Raw genomic sequence first — 18484 nt, forward strand, 5'->3', positions numbered from 1 at the left:
GGGAAAATTTCACCACATATATTGATATAAAACTCAACTGGTTCACTAATATCCTTCAGGAAAAGGAAACTGGTGCATTTTGGATTACATGCGACTCCAATCAATATAGAATCATAGCGTCCTACAGTGCAAAAGGAGGCCATTCAGCCCATCGAGTTCATACTGGCCACAATCCCATCCAGGCCTTACCCCCACAATTCCATCCATTTACCCTAGCACTGTGCCACCTGTTTAAGGCCAGCAGGATAGCACAGTAAGGGCAGCATAATGGCTATCACTGTCACCTCACAGCGCCAGGGACCTGGGTTCGATTCCCAGCTTGGGTCACTATCTGTGTGGAGTTTGCACGTTTCCTCCAGGTGATCCGGTTTCCTCCCACTGTCCAAAGATATGTGGGTTTGGTGGATTGGCCATGCTAAATTTCCCCTTAGTGTCAGGGGGACTGGCTAGGGTAAATGCGTGAGGATATGAGGATAGGGCCTGGGTGGGGTTGTGCTCGGTGCAGACTTGATGAGCCGAATGACTTCCTTCTACACTATAGGGTTCTCACATTCACATTGTTGATGATGAAGTAACCTAGTAAAGTATTGAGTTGTATTCCACCAATACACAATCCAAAGCTTTTGTGTAAATCTGTCAAAAAATTCCTTGTCTGCCACAGAGTTTAATGGATATCTCCCCATTTCATTTTCTTCTATGCCAGACAAAAATTAGGGCCTAAATTCACTTCAAATTATGTCAGCTACACACAATAGCTGGAACTGGCACATATCCATAGAATATTCTCAATCTTGTGTCTGGTGTGTTAATGTCACACTGGTGCTGGTAAAGTGAGATGACAAAGTAGTTCTGTGCATTGTCAGGGAAAGCAAAGAACATAAAACACACTGTGGTTCCATTAATTACATAATTGCAGTCATAAATTAGAATAAAATTCAAGCTGCATGTGGCCTACAGAACAAAGCAACACTGTTTTAACAGTCATTTATTGGAGTCGATGTTGTGATCCTGTTCTTGCATTGAAACAAACACATAAATGTTTTTTGAGTCCATGATTCATTCAAAGACTCAAGTCAGAAATGGAACACTCGTGCTAATGCTGTCAAACCTGAAATAATTAAATTGTTAAAAAAGTTAGCAGGGAAAGGTTAACAATAATAGGCACAGGGGAGTCTTTTGTGATTCAAAGGAGTGATATACAGCATTTAATGAAACATTATACGCTGCAGTTTCACTTTTGATGGATGCAGATTTTCTCCAACGAGTGCAAAATTTGCAACATGATCAGCGTGTGAATAATATTGTAATTTTGCATTTTGAATTAACTGCCCCTTCAGAAGAAAGTTGCATTTAATCACATTTAAAAAAATAAAATAAAATTGGTGTATATAAATCATTAGCTAGGAACTGTCAATAAAATGTGACTACATCAGTGGTTAGTACTGCTGCCTCACAGCACAAGGGACCTCGGTTCAATTCCAGCCTTGGGTGAATGTGTGGAGTTTGCATGCTCCCTAGTGTCTGTGTGGGTTTCCTCTGGGTGCTCCAGTTTCCTTCCACAGTCCAAAGACATGTTGGTTAAGTACATTGAGGGAAAATTTAGCATGGCCAGTGTATCCAACCAGGCGCCAGAGTGTGGCAACTAGGGGGTTTTCATAGTAACTTCATTGCAGTATTAACGTGAGCCTACTTGTGATACTAATAAAATAAACTTTAAATTGCTCCTTAGTGTCCCAAGATGCGTTGGTTGGCTGCATTAGCCATGCTCCATGTGCAGTGTTAGGGGGATACAGTAGGGGAGATGGCCTGGGTAAGACTTTCTGGCTGGAATTTTACCACCCCGCCCACCACAGAAATCGGTGTGAGCAAGAGGTGGACCATGGAAAGGTCCATTGACCTTGGGTGGGATCTTATGATTTAGGGATGAGTGAGACTGTAAAATCCCACCCTCTGTCAGAGAGTCGGTGCAACTTGATGGACCAAATAGCCTCCTTCTGCACTGCAGGGATTCTACAGTTACTGAAATCTAAAGTTTGGAAAGCTGCAAGAAGATAAATACCTGCATGTACAAACAGTTCAAAAATAGGGAAATTACACAGAACTATAAAGCTCTGGTGAAGTCACGAGTATAATATGGAATATAGTCATGGAAATGGATAAAACAGATGGCACAGATAAGGGGAGGGGCCAGGGTAATCATGAGTGTAGGTTCAGAGGGGAGGGAAGGCACAGAGAGTGATGATTATGTGCTCAAGTGTAATGGGGAGAGATTCAAAGGTAACAACGGTGAGAGGAATGGTTATATTGGGTGGATCAAGGTCAATGGGGGTGTGGGGGTGGAATTGGTGCATTACAGGAGGAGGGTTGAAGGTGTAGCCTACCTGGAAAGTTATACATACCATTCTCTCAAGGCTTTTCTTCACAATACTTGTTCTGTACGTGGGAATGTTGGAAGGGAGAGGGGGTCTTTTTGGGTGGGTGGAGTTAAAGCTGAGCACAATTGGCTGACCAAAGGGACACCCTAATAATCAAGAGTTAACTGGATAAAAACCACGCTCAGGTGTCTTCTCCTCTCTATGGTGAAGCCCACACAACAGCAAGTTTACTCCCTGACTCACTGAGATCCCAGCAAGATGTGGAGATGCGGCAAAGTCAGCACTAAAGGCAAACTCGACCTGAACAAGGCAGTCGAGAGGCAGTGGTTAAGAAAAGAAGTTAGCTCCCTCAAGGAGGCTGGTACAAGTGGGGGTGGAAACAGCAGTATGCTGGTTTAAAACCCTCAAGAGTTGAAGATAGATGGTCATGGCTATTAATGAGGTAGGTTGTAAATCCATGTTGGCAAAGCAAGGGTCTCTCAAACGTGCGATGAGGGTGGTGGAGGGATGTCTGGTCGTATTTGACATGGCTTTCATTATCCCATTCAAGGCTACAGTCTCCATGCACATGGACGTCTGAAGAAGAGAACTTATTTGGGGTCCTCCAGGATGGGCTTGATCATATTGGGGTGAAGGCAGGGAGAGGGTCAAGGGTGAACTGATGCTAGTGAGAGGGTTTCCCATTGGGCAAAATGCTCAGGGCCAGAAGGACAGCTTGAAAGAATATGCTGACTAGATGGACCACTGCCATTTGTTTACAGATCAGCTCAGGCCTACATGACGCTGGCTTCAGGTAACCCTGCACTTCTGCGTGCTATGGTGCAACAGAGGAAGAAACAGTAATGGCATCAACTTTTTGCCCACCCTATCACAAGATTCACTGTGCTGTCCATGCATGCATATCTAATAAGCTGACCAGTGTGAGATCCTGTGTGACCAGTTGTCCTGCCGTCCCCAAGCAGCAATCGCTCTCACTTCTGCACATGCCTCCCAAATTATACTCCAGACCAGAAGATTCTGCCTATGATTTTATAAACAGATAGTAGTCATGATTTGGGTATGCCGGCATTGGACTGGCGTAAACACAGTAAAAAGTCTGACAACACCAGGTTTTAGTCCAACCTATTTATTTGATAATATACTCACTAGCTTTCGGGTTAGCCCCTGACGAAGGGGCTAATTCACCACCACCTTTGAGGGCAGTTAGGGATGGGCAATAAATGATGGCCAAGCCAGCAACACCCACATCTCACAAGTGAATTAAAGTAGTTAGGAAGGACCAGAAGACTCAAATTATACAGGGAAAAGCTAGGTTAGAAGGTAGTTCTTTTACACTCATTATAACCCTTAATTCCTTTACTGTTCAAAAATTTATCTATCTTTGCCTTGAAAACATTCAACAAGGTGGTCTCAACTGCCTCTCTGGGTAGGGAATTCCACAGATTCACAACCCTTTGGGTGAAGAAGTTCCCCCTCAACTCAGGTAAGGCAAATGTCCACTGTTTTTCCTTCAGTTTCATTGAAAATTTTTGCAAAGAGCAAAGCAAGTGATTTGGACACAAATTAAGAGATGAAGGTAGAAGGTGAAGAGCATAAATAAGAGTTGAAGAATTGGTCACACAACCATGGCAGACTTCACCGCTATTGAATAAAGTCCTAGCTGATGTCCCTCAAATCCACTTTCTTGTTATTCCCAGCAATGCTTTAAAACCCAACTGCATCTCATTCAACAAGGTGCCATTCTTTTCAGGGGGTTTTAAGTAGCGAGATTGATATTGTACCAGGACTAAGTTTTCATCAGTTCAGTAATTTCTACTTGATTGGTGGGGGAGGTGCACTTCAACAGCACAGCCAATGGGATTGTGTGGAGCACTGAAAGCAATTTCTGAGTTATTGCATTAAACTGCACAGACTCCAGAAGTTGCTGTCGATTTCAAAGGAGTAATATCAGAGAATACTAACAAATTCTGTCATTTTTAACAACAAAATCTGGGTCAACGAAGCCGTTTGTTTTTCTTTTAAAACTTTATTTTTCAGTTTTACCCCATACCATAATACAAGCACATGAAAAAAATACAAAAATGAATAAACCAACTTAATCACACTGTAAAAATGACAAAATTAATAAAGAGATGGAGGTCATTGAATCCAGATGGAAAATATCAGCAATACTTGGTCAAGAGCATCACAAGCAGAAGAAAACTTGAGTGAACTGGGAAACTCAACCTGGAAAAGGTTAAATGCTACTCCAGGTTATCTGTAACAAATGGTATATCATTGGCATAAATCAGGAAAAATATCAATCAGGTGTTCAAAGAGAAAGCAACCAGGAAAGAAGCAAATAAATGATGAATGGCTGAGTGGTTATTTTGTTGAGCAGTGTTCATTTCCATTGCACAGTTTCTAAGTTATTTACAAGCTGAAGAATAGGGAGGTAGACCCCTAACCAAAATATCAACTTTTGATGCTATACTATGGGGATCCATAGCTGCCAGTAAAAAAAAACACTGGTTACATTTATGTAGTAAAGAAATTAAGGGATATGGTGAGTGGGCAGATAGGTGGAGCTCAGTCCATGAAAGATCAGCCATGATTTTAATGAATGGTAGAGCAGGCTCGAGGGGCCAAATGGCCTGCTCCTGTTCCTAGTTCTTATGTAATCCCAAATATATAATGGAAATTTTTAATATGTGTCATATATTTAAATACAGTTTTACAGTTTATTTATTAGTATCACAAGTAGGCTTACATTAACACTGCAATGACTACTGTGAAAATCCCCTTAGTCGCCACACACCAGCGCCTGTTTGGATACACTGAGGGAGAATTTAGCACGGCCAACGCACTTAACTAGCATGTCTTTCCGAATGTGGGAGGAAACCGGAGCACCCAGAGGAAACCCACGCAGACATAGGGAGAATGTGCAGACTCAGCACAGACAGTTACCCAGGCTGGGAATCAACCTCAGGTCCCTGGCACTGTGAGGCAGGAGTGCTAATCACTATGCCACTCTGCAGAAATGACTATACAAGTAAAACAGTGGCCCTGAGTTTTCATGTTATAGTGAGACTACATTCTTACTGTCTGGGATAAATATTGTGAGAAACATGGAAGCATTACATAATTTTCACTTGCACAATTTTGTAACAAGAATCAAATGATTCATCTTCATAACTTACACAATTGGATTTCAGATTTGTGATGATAAATGTACTAAATTGAGCTGAAAGTTTATTGAAGACAGATTAATTCAGCAATGAAACATTCTTGGTACAGAATAATCTAGTAATATTTATCCTCTAATAAGATACTTAAGGAAAAGGTGTCTGTTTGGTGCAAAAGGTGGCTCGTTATCAACTTCCCAGGAGCAATCATGGATGCATAATAAATGTTTGCCTTGCCAGCAATGCACACATCCCAAGAATGAATAATAACAAAATGTCATGTTACAGCAAACCTCTCTCCAGGAAATTAGTTCCTGGAGAAATGTGCATCGTATGGCACAGTTATACTGGCAGACTCCAGAAGTTGCTGTCAGTTTCTGAGCAATAATGATGGTGAATGCTAACTGTTACTACCATTAAACCCATCAAAGCGATTTTACAAAAGAAAAATCAAACCCCCAGGTTGGAAATGCCACTTGTATAAAGCCATTTTTTTGACAACAGTACTCATTAGAATGTGCATGTTTTTCAACTCTATGTTTCTTTAGAATTAAAGTATATTGGAAATAGCAACCCAGTCATTTTACACCTCATATTTGTAATGGTACTGCCAAAATGTCACAATGAACTGCCAAATGCTATAGCCTATTATTACAAACTAATGTAGTGAAGCAACAACAGGATCGAAAATGTGTATGTTATACTTCTAATGATTGAAAATGCAATGCTGCTAAATCCTAATTGTAATAAGAAATACTCACAGAGACATACAAGATCTCACCCTGTTTACTTTTCCTCCTGCTGCATTGTGACCCTTTTGAAAAAGCATGCAAGTGAATGAATCTCAAGCTTCTCATAACTCGTCATTCAGTCTCTGCAATGCAACCAGCAACAAAATCAGTAATCTGTCCCCCTATCAATTTAGTTTATCAGCAAACGGTCCCACCCAAATAAACATGTGTTTAATGGACAGTCTCAGTTACTGCTACAGAAATATATCACAAAAGAAAATTTCTAGAATTGTTGAATCTCAGCTGGAATATTGTGGCCAATTCAGGGCATGGTATCTCTGGAAGGGCATCTAAACAATGCAAAAGAGATTTACTAGAATGGTAGTAGGGACATCAATTGTGTGGAGAAAAGGGAGACATTGTGATTGTTCTTTTCCGAGCAGAGGTTAAGGAGTGATTTAATGGAAGTAACTGCGCAGGGATATGATGGAATAGGGAGGACATACTTGCACTCACTTAGGGTTGGTAACCAAAAGACAAAGATTTAAGATAATTGGCAAAAGGAGTAGGGAAGGGATATGGAGAATTCCCTTATGTATTCAGATTTAATGATCTGTAATTCACTGCATTACGGAGTGATGGAAACAACTTCAATCTTAACGACATTGAACGTTGACTTGAAAAGGAGCAGGGGGAATGGGGGGGAACTACGAAGAAAGAGCCAGTGAAGTGAATTGGATGGTTCTTACAAATGGGCCACTACGTTTTGTGATTCAATGACAACATAGAATTACATAAAGCTGGATTTTCAAAGCAGGGTTGGGAGACCAACACCGTGATGAATTCTGGGTCCCAACTCTGCACCTGAACTGCATCACTTCTGTAATACCACAAATGTGTTGATTGGGTGAGAGATGAGCTCAGCACCTAGCAAGTGGGACCGAGTGTTTCCAGGAGCTAGTAGTGGCTTGTCTGGTGCCAAGAGCAAAGACAGACAGCTGCCATGTTTGGGCAGAAAGTCCATAAAAGAAGCAGGTGGATAAAGTAAGAAGTCTCACAACACCAGGCTAAAGTCTAATAGGTTTATTTGGAATGATGAGTTTTCGGAGCACTGCTCCTTCATCAGGTTATGATCACTCACCTGATGAAGATCTATCCCAGATCTAGCTTTTCACATGGCCTGACTGGTCTCTGACTTCCTGAAACCGTGCTGGTTCAGAGCTGGGATGTTGCATCAGGACACTAATTTAGCATTTTCAACCCACCATTCAGAAAGTAATGAGGGGCAATTCTCAAAATGGATCAGCTCTCTGGCTAGCTAAAACCCATGCACTATTATCCAGGGAGCTGAGAATTAAAGTAGGTCATCTGCTTCCAGCACACTAACAATGGTGTTCTCCAAGTAATCAATTAGAAGCAATAAGAACAGCCTGATGTTACTTGCCCTATAGGGAAGTGGCTTACGGTTCCTTGCTCTTCCTTCTCCCACCATCAACTAACAACTGACCTTGAGAACTGTCTATGAGAACACCAGATTACCACTTGTCTTCTATCATTGCATAGCAAAGACAATGATATGCTAATGTACCATGAACAGAGAAAGCCCTTTGATATCACAATCATTCTGGGGGTATTTGATCAAATTGCTGTTGCATTCTGCGTGTCTGACATCTCAATACAAGGAGAGGCGTTTAATGAATTTCATTTTGTTGCAAATGTACTAGTTGGCACAGGCACAAAAGCACAGCCAAATGGTTCTGAAAATTTGTCTCTGAATCACTAATAGCACTCGTCTCAGGGACTGAGTTTATGATGGAATGCTGCTTTGAGGAAACTTGGGAGCACACTGCAAGATAGATAATACTGAACCTGTCGCACTGATAGATTAATGATTGGAAACTAATTCCAACAACATTAAGCACAGTACGTAATAAACCAATGTCGCTGTGTGTCCTTCAAATCCCCTCCACTTGTGTTGCTAGACAAGTTTCCTGCCATGCTACTCTCTGTCCATTCCTTGGCTTGTTCCATTCCTGTATTTGCCATTATTCATGATTAAATATGACTCATCTATTTCACAATGCTCTTGGCTGGGTTGTACATGCCCCCACCAGGTGTTACATAACCCCAAGCTACCCATCGCCTTCTCACCCACCATCAATCCCATTAAATGCTAAGTGGGTGGACACCAAATTTGGTAGCCTGTCCACCACATGTAAATAAATAATGAAAGGCTTATTCGACTCGTTAAAAAGCCTAATGAACCAAATAATGTATTGGCTGTATTATAATATGGATGGTACGAGTAGGTAGTGGGATTGGGCAGGCTATATTTTATGGCTTACCTGAAAAATAGCAAGGAGGACGGGAGGGATGGCACCTCATTCAGGTGGTGTCCTTTATGCCTTGTTTCTTTAGCAGGTTTACTGCCTTACTGATGCTCTTTGGTCCACTTCCGATTTTGCCAACCTCAACATTTAACAATGAACTCAGTCGGATTCCCTTCTATCTCCGTGGCAGCAATTTTTGAAGACCACATTAAGCACCTCATAGTATAATACATCAAAATAAAGTGATATCAAGAAGGAACCAACTTTGATATTTAGTTAAACTACATATGATGAGAAAGAATTATGCATCTAGATAGCAGATCACTCAACGTGTGTCTCAGTGATTTCTGTTCCCTGATGTGCACCGTCTATTCAAGTCAAGAACTATTGTGTTCAATGGATTTCACTTTTTCAAAATGATCAACTGTGTTAGCTGTATGGGTTTCCTGAATAAAGGCCAGTGACTAAAGGTTCTTGCATCTTACAGCTCAGAGTGAGACCCGTGTAATCACATCCTAAAACAACTTGTTAGTAAATCTGAACCTTTGGGTTTTCTAAACAGCATTATAACTTCTTATCAGTCTATCACATTCATGAAATGACACGTACAACCAAAGAAATATTTCCAACACTGTCATCATCTAATACAAGGTTGTTTCACTTGAGAAGAAGTTTTGATTCTGTCCTGAGAATACTTGCCACAAGGCATATTTATTACAGTACTAATATTAAAGTTGCTGAATAGTCAAACTCTTAATAGCCTGCATTTAACTGCAGAAACAGATTTTCATCAGCAACTTTAAATATTAAATGTTATTAAGGAAGTGGGTTAGATAGCTGCTCAAATCACTCAGAATCAGTCTTAACGCCTGCTTCATGACCTACATCTTCTGTTCAAAAAATGAGGGGAACAGTTTCATGAAAAACATCAGGCAGACAGAACATCTACTGGTTCCCAGTCTTTCAGTTTCAAAATGATCAATACTATTTTCTCAGTAGAGAAAAAAAACTAGCATTTGCAGTTTTATATTAGTAAGCTTCCAATCCTGTTCCTGCTGTGCCAAGGTTCAAGTTGCTGATAAACTGGAAACTGTATAGAAAGCTAGATGTGAGTGAAGATAATCTGCAGCATAACTTTTAAAAACAATTCAATTTAGAAAGGGGTTGCTGAAAAGGGGTAACGGTGATAGTAACTGTCGGAACCTCATTGTAACAATATCAGGTGAGGTTTAATTGCTTTCTAGAAATAAGAAAATCAGTAACAAACGGTCTTCAGCAACTAGTGAGAGCGAGAGCCTTTAGAATTAATATATTTAACCCTTTGCTAATTTACAATAGGTAGAAAAATAACTCTTAAAACTATTTATTACTGCCCAGGTTCAAGTTGATGATAGAGAATGGCAATACCAGGCACAAAATCATACAGGTACTGCATGGGTAGATCAATGAAATGTTGCCAGACCACAGCCTACATTTTAAAAGACATTTCTATTCTTCAGGCATTCAATTAAAGCCTCTCATTGCTGCATCCATACGGTGATTATTTTGTGTCTCTTTTCACCAAGCTTCTCATGCTATCAATGCATTCCATCACTAGCAACCATTGTTTGCCATATGCTAGAAGTGCAGCTTTAAAATCTTTGGCAGTATTGATATAAGTCTATCATAAATGGAGTGGTTACCTCACGTTGATTGCAGTTACAGTGAGAAATCTCTGCAAATTTGGTCTTCTACATTTGTTCAAAAAAAATTTCTGGTCATACAAAAGACTTGCTTTATTTTCCAACGAATTAGAATTTGCTGATAGTAAACAAAATAGCTGGTAGTGTGAAATCACTTAGGCTATCTGAGCAGGTTTACATGCAGCTCTGCTGTCATTACCTTCACTCGTAGCATACAAGCAGACAATGCATCTGCAAGCACCATTGTTGCTTTAATAGCCCTGTCACTGCACTTATAGCACGAGTATAATTGCAGTTTTTAAACTCATCTCAAAACAATTCAAGAGCTCTCAGGAAGACACAACATTAATTACCGAACTCTGAACACTTAGAATTTTTTTTTCTATTGAACATCAATGAACTCTCCAAACTGGCTGGCTAAAGCTTGCAATTGCAGTACTTACAGTAAAAGGACGGATAACCCAAATCCCTGTTTTTTGTGTATTGGCTGCCAGCACTGCGTGCACACGGGAAGTAAAATCCACATGCTTTTTCCTAATAAAGCAGATTACATTGTCGTTTTATTTGAGGTTCGTGGCCCACCTCAGTGCTGACTGGCAGTAGAAATATTTCTGGGAAGCGCATTTACTTTAAATACAAATAGATAAATGTAGCTATCTTTGGTATTGGCAGAGAAAACTGTCCATTAAAATACAAGTCTATGTATTCCCAGTCTTTTGGTGACAAGGCAGGCATACTAGTCACTGAAGAGCTGCTCTTTCATTAGTTCCTCTTTGACTGGTCTTCAAAGTACGCTAACAAGTACCTTCTAGCCCGTCTTCCAACACCAAGAGAAGAAAATCCTATGATCTTCTGTGCAGCACTTTCAAATTTAGTATCTGCAGGTAGAATTTGAAATAAATCATTATACAGTGTCCATTGCAAATGTAGAAACAGTCTGCCATCTAACTTTGAGGTATTAATTTTATAAATCATTGATAAGTAAAATGAATAATTTATATTTGTTATAAATCATTATAGGCCAGAAGAATTGATTTGCAATCAGTTCATAAGCAGTCACAAGAGAAATTACTGAAAGGCATTTTCTTATATGTTGTTAGTGGCTTATATTCAATGCCTTCAATGGAATGAGATCTGGATATGTTTTCATTTTCAACACAAAACTAATATTCTTATATCACCTTATTGTCAATAATTTTGGAGTCCAGTTGAAAATTATAATGTAGCTAAAATCATTGATCAAATAGATTTAATCCAGACAACTTGATGAAATATATTCTCATCACATTTTACTCATTTGTAGGCTTGGTTGTCTACTAAATACTAAACAAAAGAAATACATTGCAAAAACAATTGACAGCTCAATCTATTGATCAAGTTTTGACCTGGTGTAACAGCGAGGGAGCCTGAAACAGTGGCCTTTCTGTCTTTTGAATTTACGTATCACCTTCAGGAGGGGCTTGACAAGGTAAACACTCTGGAATAATCTCAGGATTAGGATGGTGAAGAGAAAAATGTCTTCATTTAAATTGTTGAGTATCTTTGGAATTCTCTACACTGGGGGTTCCATTATTGAATATGTTTAAAAAAGAGACTTGCGTTCATAATCTAAAGACGTCTCAAAATGCTTTACAGAAAATGAAATACTTAAGTGCAGTCACTGTTGTAACTTAGAAAATGTGGTAGCCAATTTGTGCACAGCAAGCTCCAACAAACAACAACGTGATAATGGCCAGATAATGTGAATTTGTCTGAGGGCCGGGACACTGGGGATAAATCCCCTCATGTTCTTTGACACAGTGCTTTTAAACATCCACCACAGCAAACAGATGGGGACCTTGTATAATGTGGCACCTCCTACAGTACTGTGTTGGATTTTAAGGCAGAGATAGAAAGATTTCTGGGCTCTTAGGGATGTAAGGCTATGGGAGCTGAAGCAGGATCAGCCATGATTGTATCAAATGGTGGAGTAGGCTTGAGGGGATGTGTGATCAACTTCTGCTTCCATTTCTTATGTTAAGCAGCAAGCGCTGAAATATGTGACAATAAGAGAACAAGCAGAACCGTTGGCCTTTTCTGAACATAGTTCATTAAATTTCATACAATTACTCATTTCCTTCCCCACATTCACTACCAGGACAACTTCATTCCACCTTTGCAACATCATTGGTCTCCAATCCTAAATTTTCCCTAATTCTAGTCATCAGATTATAGCTTGCCTACTGGAATGATTCAGTCACCAGCCGTCAATCTGCACAATTACAATTGGTTCACAAAGTCCTGTGCACTGATCAGTCATACTCTTGCCAAGCTGTCGTGCCTCATGCACCCTGGACTCATCTTGTACCCCCTTTTCATATAGAATCATAGAACCCCACTGTGCAGAGAGCCCATCGAGTCTGCACTGACCACAATCCCACCCAGGCCCTACACCCATATTCCTACATATTTTACCCTGCTAATCCCTCTAACCTACTCATCTCAGGACACTAAGGGGCAATTTTAGCATGGCTAATCAACCTAACCCACACATCTTTGGACTGTGGGAGGAAACTGAAGCACCTGGAGGAAACCCATGCAGACACAAGGCGAATGTGCAAACACCACACAGACAGTGACCAAGCCGGGAATTGAACCCAGGGCCCTGGAGCTGTGAAGCAGCAGTGCTGACCACTGTGCTGCCCATCTCCGTAATTTCACCCCACCTTACCTCAGCAACATGCTCAAGTCAAATAAGTCAGTGGCATACTCGACTTCCCATTCATCTATTTTTCAGTCTCTGTTTCCTTTCCCACACCTCTGGCGTTAATCCTTTAGTTTCAGGTTGTGGTACTATAGAACTCCCTCTCAAAATTCTCCAAACTGATCTCCATCATTGGCTGTCAAAATCCACCTAATTCCTTTTACCCAATCTTTCTGCATGTCCCGCCTCCCACTAGGTGTTCCCATTTTCTTTTCCTGCTCGGAATTTCCTTCACAAAATACGAATGCAGAAAAATACTTTGGGTCAGAGGTTTACCCACACTCAGAACTCTAGTTAGTCAAGTACAAGATGCTGAAACTGCACTCTTCAGTTCTTTTTATTCCATCTTCGTTAACCTTTTGTTATAAAAATAAAATCTTTATGTCCTCCTGGGGCAGGCATGACATTTTAACATTAGTTTAATGAATCACTTCCTTTATTCATTATATATCCTTACCTTCTTTGCAGTAATACAGAAGGAAAGCCAATCCTGCTGCCACACTAAAGCAGGCCAGGAAAAAAACAGGACCTGAAAATGAATGCAATGGTCAATGACACACACTTTATGATGGATTATAGATCAGGCATTTGAATTAAATGGTTGGGTCCCTTCATTTATAAAGCAGGCTTGAGAAAGGAAACAAGGGGCCTAATTCTCCCATTGCGACCCATGACTTTTCTGGCGGGTTGGGTTGGGTTGGGTTGGGTTGGGAGATGTGCGTGTCGGCCAGGTTGTGCGCATCTCCCAACTGGAAGAAAATGGCACCGCTGGGAACTCGCAGAAAACCAGCAGAAATAACTCATTTGAATATGTTTTAAATATAGTTTGAATATATTTAAATGTGATTATTGGGCCTGGCACAGAACTTGCCAGGCCCAGTAGCATCGCCCACCCTGCCAGGAGTACTTAATTTCGGCGGGGTTTAGAGTAGCTCCCCACATTCAGGGAACTAGTGGGAGACCCCACCAAAGTGAAGGGGGGGGGCAACGGGGCCCATCAGGGGGTTGAGTGGCAGGGGGTAGTGCCCCCTGGACATGGGCACCCTGACAATACCAGCCTGTATCTCTGGCACTGCCCAAGGATCAAAGTGCCATGCCCAGGGAGCACCTGGCACTGCCCACCAGCCATCAGGCAGTGCCAAGGGGGGGGCAGGGTGTCCCACTGCCACTCTGCATTGGGATTGGTCTGGGCTTGAGGGAGGCCAACAATCGAGACAGGCTGGACATTGCGATGCTGCAGGGTGCTGTGAGGAAGGTGTCGGGGCTGACCCGGGAATTGTTGAGGGGGACCCAGGCTGACCAGCAAACAAGGAGACTGTCAGATCAGGACCAATGTGCATGCACAGAGTTCTGGAGCTGTCAGTCTCTGCCACTCTGGGTTTTTAATAAAATTCACGATTGTGATCTCTGCAATGCACAGAGTGGGGAGATTTAGGCCTGAAGTTGCACTGAAAAAACAGTCATGATCCGGAACAGTTTTCCCACCAATTCAGCACTTTCGGGAGAATCGCCCATAAGGATTCAGAAATCTAAGCCTTGTAGCAAGGTTAGTTAGGCTTGGACAATAAATGCTGGCCATTGTCAGCAACGGCCGCGTGTTATAAAATGGATGAATAAAAATGTATTTAGTTCATGAATCAGAACTATTTCACCACACACATATAGAACACATTAAGTCTTTCCTGGGTTTACACAAACCTATGTTGGTGGATTGGCCATGATAAATGTGCAGAGTTATGGGGACAAGGCGGAGGGGAGGATCTAGGTAAGGTGCTCTTCCAGAGTGTTGGTGCAGACACGATCAGGCCAAATGGCCTCCTTCAGCACTGTAGGGACTCTATGAATTGAAAACATTAAATATATATTTGCATATAAACAAACAGTTTGAATATTGTGCATTGTTACTTCAATCCATTGTGACAAAGAGCAATACAACATGCTCATTCTACACTTTGTATATTAAGTTACTAAACTCAGCAGTGCTATTGAGGAGGAGGAACACAGAATAAGGAATACATTCTGCAATAAAAGGCGAAAACAAGCTGAGTGGTAAAAAAGAGCAGCACAGACAAGTTGGGCCGAAGGGCCTGCTTCCATGAGGTAAACCAGTGAATCTATGTTCAGTACTAAGTCATTAGAGAATCAGTTATTACAAGCCATCGCAAGCCAAAAATGACATACAACCAACGTTTGCAGAATGGGGAGAGCCTGTTGTTTGACTGTTCTATTAATTTGAGAATAGTGCAAAGCACAATCTAAAGAGGCAGGATACAGAGTGCAATCTTACCGCCCGTTCACACCATACTCCCACGACAAGCCAACTCTCCATTCACTTCAGCGGGATGGGAAAAATCCCATTGGCATGAACAGTCAGAAAATTCCAGCTATAAATTTTAAGATAAATTAGGGCACAAAAGGAAATTGGTTTCTCAGCCTAAAATGCCCAGACGGGATGAACATGACGGAATACATGTAACATAAAAAAGTTGCCATAGTCCCAGATGACCATATACTGCTCCTCTTTGAGTGGGAAGAGCTGACTGGTGGAGATTTAACCTGAGGATCACCACACTTATTGAGAAGGCATGGCCTTCATGAATAACCTCAGTTGGTACAGGAATCAAACCCACACTGTTGGCATCACTCTACATCACAAACTAGCCATCCAGCCAACTAAGCTAACCAACCCCTGGTGTAAACATAGACCGTTGTTGAATAGACTGGATCTGTACTCGTTGGAGTTTAGAAGGATGAGGGGGGATCTTATAGCGATGTATAAGATAATGAAGGGGATGGATAGGGTAGAGGTACAGAGATTCTTCCTGCTCAGAAAGGACAGCAGGACTAGAGGGCACAGCCTCAAGATAAGGGGGGGGGGGGGGGCAGTTTAGAATGGAGTTGAGGAGGAACTTCTTCACTCAAAGGGTGGTGAATCTCTGGAATTCTCTGCCCGTTGAAGTGGTGGAGGCTATCTTGCTAAATATATTTAAGTCACAGGTAGATAGGTTTTTGACAGACAAGGGAGTTAAGGGTTATGGGGAGAAAGCAGGGAAGTGGAACTGATCCACTTCAGATCAGCCATGAACTTATTGAATGGCGGGGCAGGCTCGAAGGGCTAGATGGCCTACTCCTGCTCCTATTTCTTATGTTCTTATGAATAGCATATAAAACTGGCTACAGCATTACTGTATGAAACATCACATTTGAGCTCAAAGATACAGATCATTATAATTGCAGAGTTGGGTAGAATCTTTTAATCCTCATTTCCCATCCAGGATAGAAAAACAAGCTAGGAATCACTAATTACATATATGAAAAAGAACAGACAGGAAATGTTTGAGCCACGTAAAAAAAAAATCAGCTAGTTACTTTTGTGGCTCTCTTTTTTCCTTCATGCAGATGTGGTAGACTATCCATCGTCAAAGAAATCAAAATTTCCCCAGAAATCCAGAGTGTGACTCATTCTACACTTAACACACTTCTAGCTACGTTGAATCAACATTCTCTTTCAAAAAGAGAAAGGCGGCTCTGAATTCACCCTGGTTCTTTCATTCCCTTTTCGTCATAGAAAGTAGGTTGCAGTTAACGTTTGAGAAACATTTTGCGACTTAAAGTGATTAGGATCAGATGCACACATCCGCACACAGCAACCAATATTAATCTGCAAACAATGATCAGTAAAACAATAGCACGCTAAATTAAAAATTCAACATAGCTGCTATATTTTTAATACAGGCCCCTTCATTGATTCACTTCAAGCAAACATCCAACAATAGTCATTCGTAAAAGAGTAATTAAACATTTGAGATTTATTAAGAAATTGGTCATGCACTACATTTTTTCAATCAACAGTTGTAACTGGGATGACCACTGCAGGTAACATACAGAAACTCAGAACTCCCAATCTCCAGAGGCACCCCACAGGATGTGTCCTTCCACTCAGAAGTCCCTGCATAAAAGAATGTATGGAAACTGCCCAGGAAGTTTAAACTTCTGATGGGTAATTACCCTACACCAGAAACCATCCAATACCCCAATTTAAATCAGAGACTTTGGATGATTTTGACTCTAATAGTGATCCAGAAAAAAATTCACTCAACTCCTGGGTAACTGACCCCCATCCCTGAACCACCTCCCCCCTCTTGCACCTCGACTATCCGTTACGTCGACACTCCAAATGCCTACCTGCACTGCACCCCTCCAATTACCGTTCCATGCGAGTACTCCTGAAGCTAACCCCCGTTGATTACCCCCCCACACCAAATACTCTCCCAAGCACCCTAACCTCCCACTACCTCCCTTGATTATCCCCAGACCCAACAACCTACCCACTGCCTAATCCACCCAACCCACCCGCTAGATCCCCTGACTGGCCCCCCCACCCTTCCAACTACTGCACACCCCAAACTACCAACCAGCCTGCCCAACCTGACCCCTCTGACCTCACGACCGTAACCGTGTATTATCCCTTCCACACTACCACCCCCTGTCCCCAATCCCAACCTCTTGCTGACTGACTTCCCAAATCCCCATGAGCCATGCTGTATTCCCCAACCATCACCAGACCCATGCCCCACCCTCGTCCCCTCCCTAGCCAAACCATCCTACCCACTTACCTTACACATGGACCTTCTTTTTAGCTTCCCAAACTCGCAGGGACCTTTAAACTTACCCAATTTACCACAGTTCATGCTGTAAGAATGAGGCATGGTTTCATATTCCCCACGCTGCTTGCCCTGCCCTGGAAGACCTTGAGAAACTGTGCTGAATATTTCTCGACAGGCCTGGGTAAGAAGCTTGGGCAAGAAATGTGTAGCTCCCCACTTAGGTAGGAAAGAAGGGACAGAGTGGCAATTGTGCTACAATTGTCAACCCTCAGAAATTCATAGTCAAAATGAGCTACAGGCTCAATTTTACCATTGCGTCACGCCCATTTTTGGATTTGTTTTCAGATTGTTATCTTATGTGTGGGAGAGCAGAGGGAGCCTGGATCGTTGTCTGGTGTGGGGGGTGGGGAGGCCCAGTCATTCTTTGGTGGAGGGGGGCGGGGGGGGCCAGATGGATTTCTGGTGGGGTGGGAGTATCCGCTGCCTGTGCTTGTGGGACATTCTTGTGCGACCTGTGGGGGAAGGGGGCAGGGGACTGCAATTGGTCGGGGTAGCGGATGGGGTGGGCGGATAGGGGGACAGTTATATTATGGAAGTGGGGCGATATCTGTGGAGACCATCACTCCTGCTTTTCACTCCCAGGCCACGTTATCTGCTTTTTGTGGCCCAGGAGCAATGTGACAGGAGTACGTTTTTCCAAGTTTTTTCTAACTGCGCATGCGCAGTTCAGAGCTCTGATCGTTTTGGGCACGATAAGCCCTGCCCGCAGCACGATTCAGACTCGCGATTTTATTTCAGGCTGAGAGCGTATGGGGGTGTCTGAAAGCAGGTTTCCAAGTCGGATCTGAATTG

General features: G+C 42.0%; 1 protein-coding gene across 3 annotated transcripts in view; it reads right to left on the bottom strand.

Moving 5' to 3' along the window:
- Positions 1-719: 719 nt before the first annotated feature.
- card19 (caspase recruitment domain family, member 19) overlaps positions 720-18484 on the bottom strand; it is a 43597-nt gene continuing 25832 nt past the window's right edge. For 2 of the 3 annotated variants that reach the window (XM_080182444.1, XM_080182453.1), the window contains exons 5-8: positions 13483-13554; positions 11088-11160; positions 3292-3396; positions 720-1108 (exon numbers count right to left, since the gene is read on the bottom strand). In XM_080182444.1, the coding sequence (XP_080038570.1) occupies positions 1069-1108; positions 3292-3396; positions 11088-11160; positions 13483-13554 (290 nt within the window). In that variant the 3' untranslated portion in view covers positions 720-1068. Of the gene's footprint in view, positions 1109-3291; positions 3397-4405; positions 11161-13482; positions 13555-18484 lie in introns of those variants that run through there. The other variant, XM_080182461.1, reaches the window with a different exon arrangement.

Source organism: Carcharhinus amblyrhynchos, chromosome 3 (genome assembly GCF_965287045.1).
Source record: "Carcharhinus amblyrhynchos chromosome 3, sCarAmb.v2.hapA, whole genome shotgun sequence".
In the NCBI taxonomy this organism is placed as follows: Eukaryota; Metazoa; Chordata; class Chondrichthyes; order Carcharhiniformes; family Carcharhinidae; genus Carcharhinus; species Carcharhinus amblyrhynchos.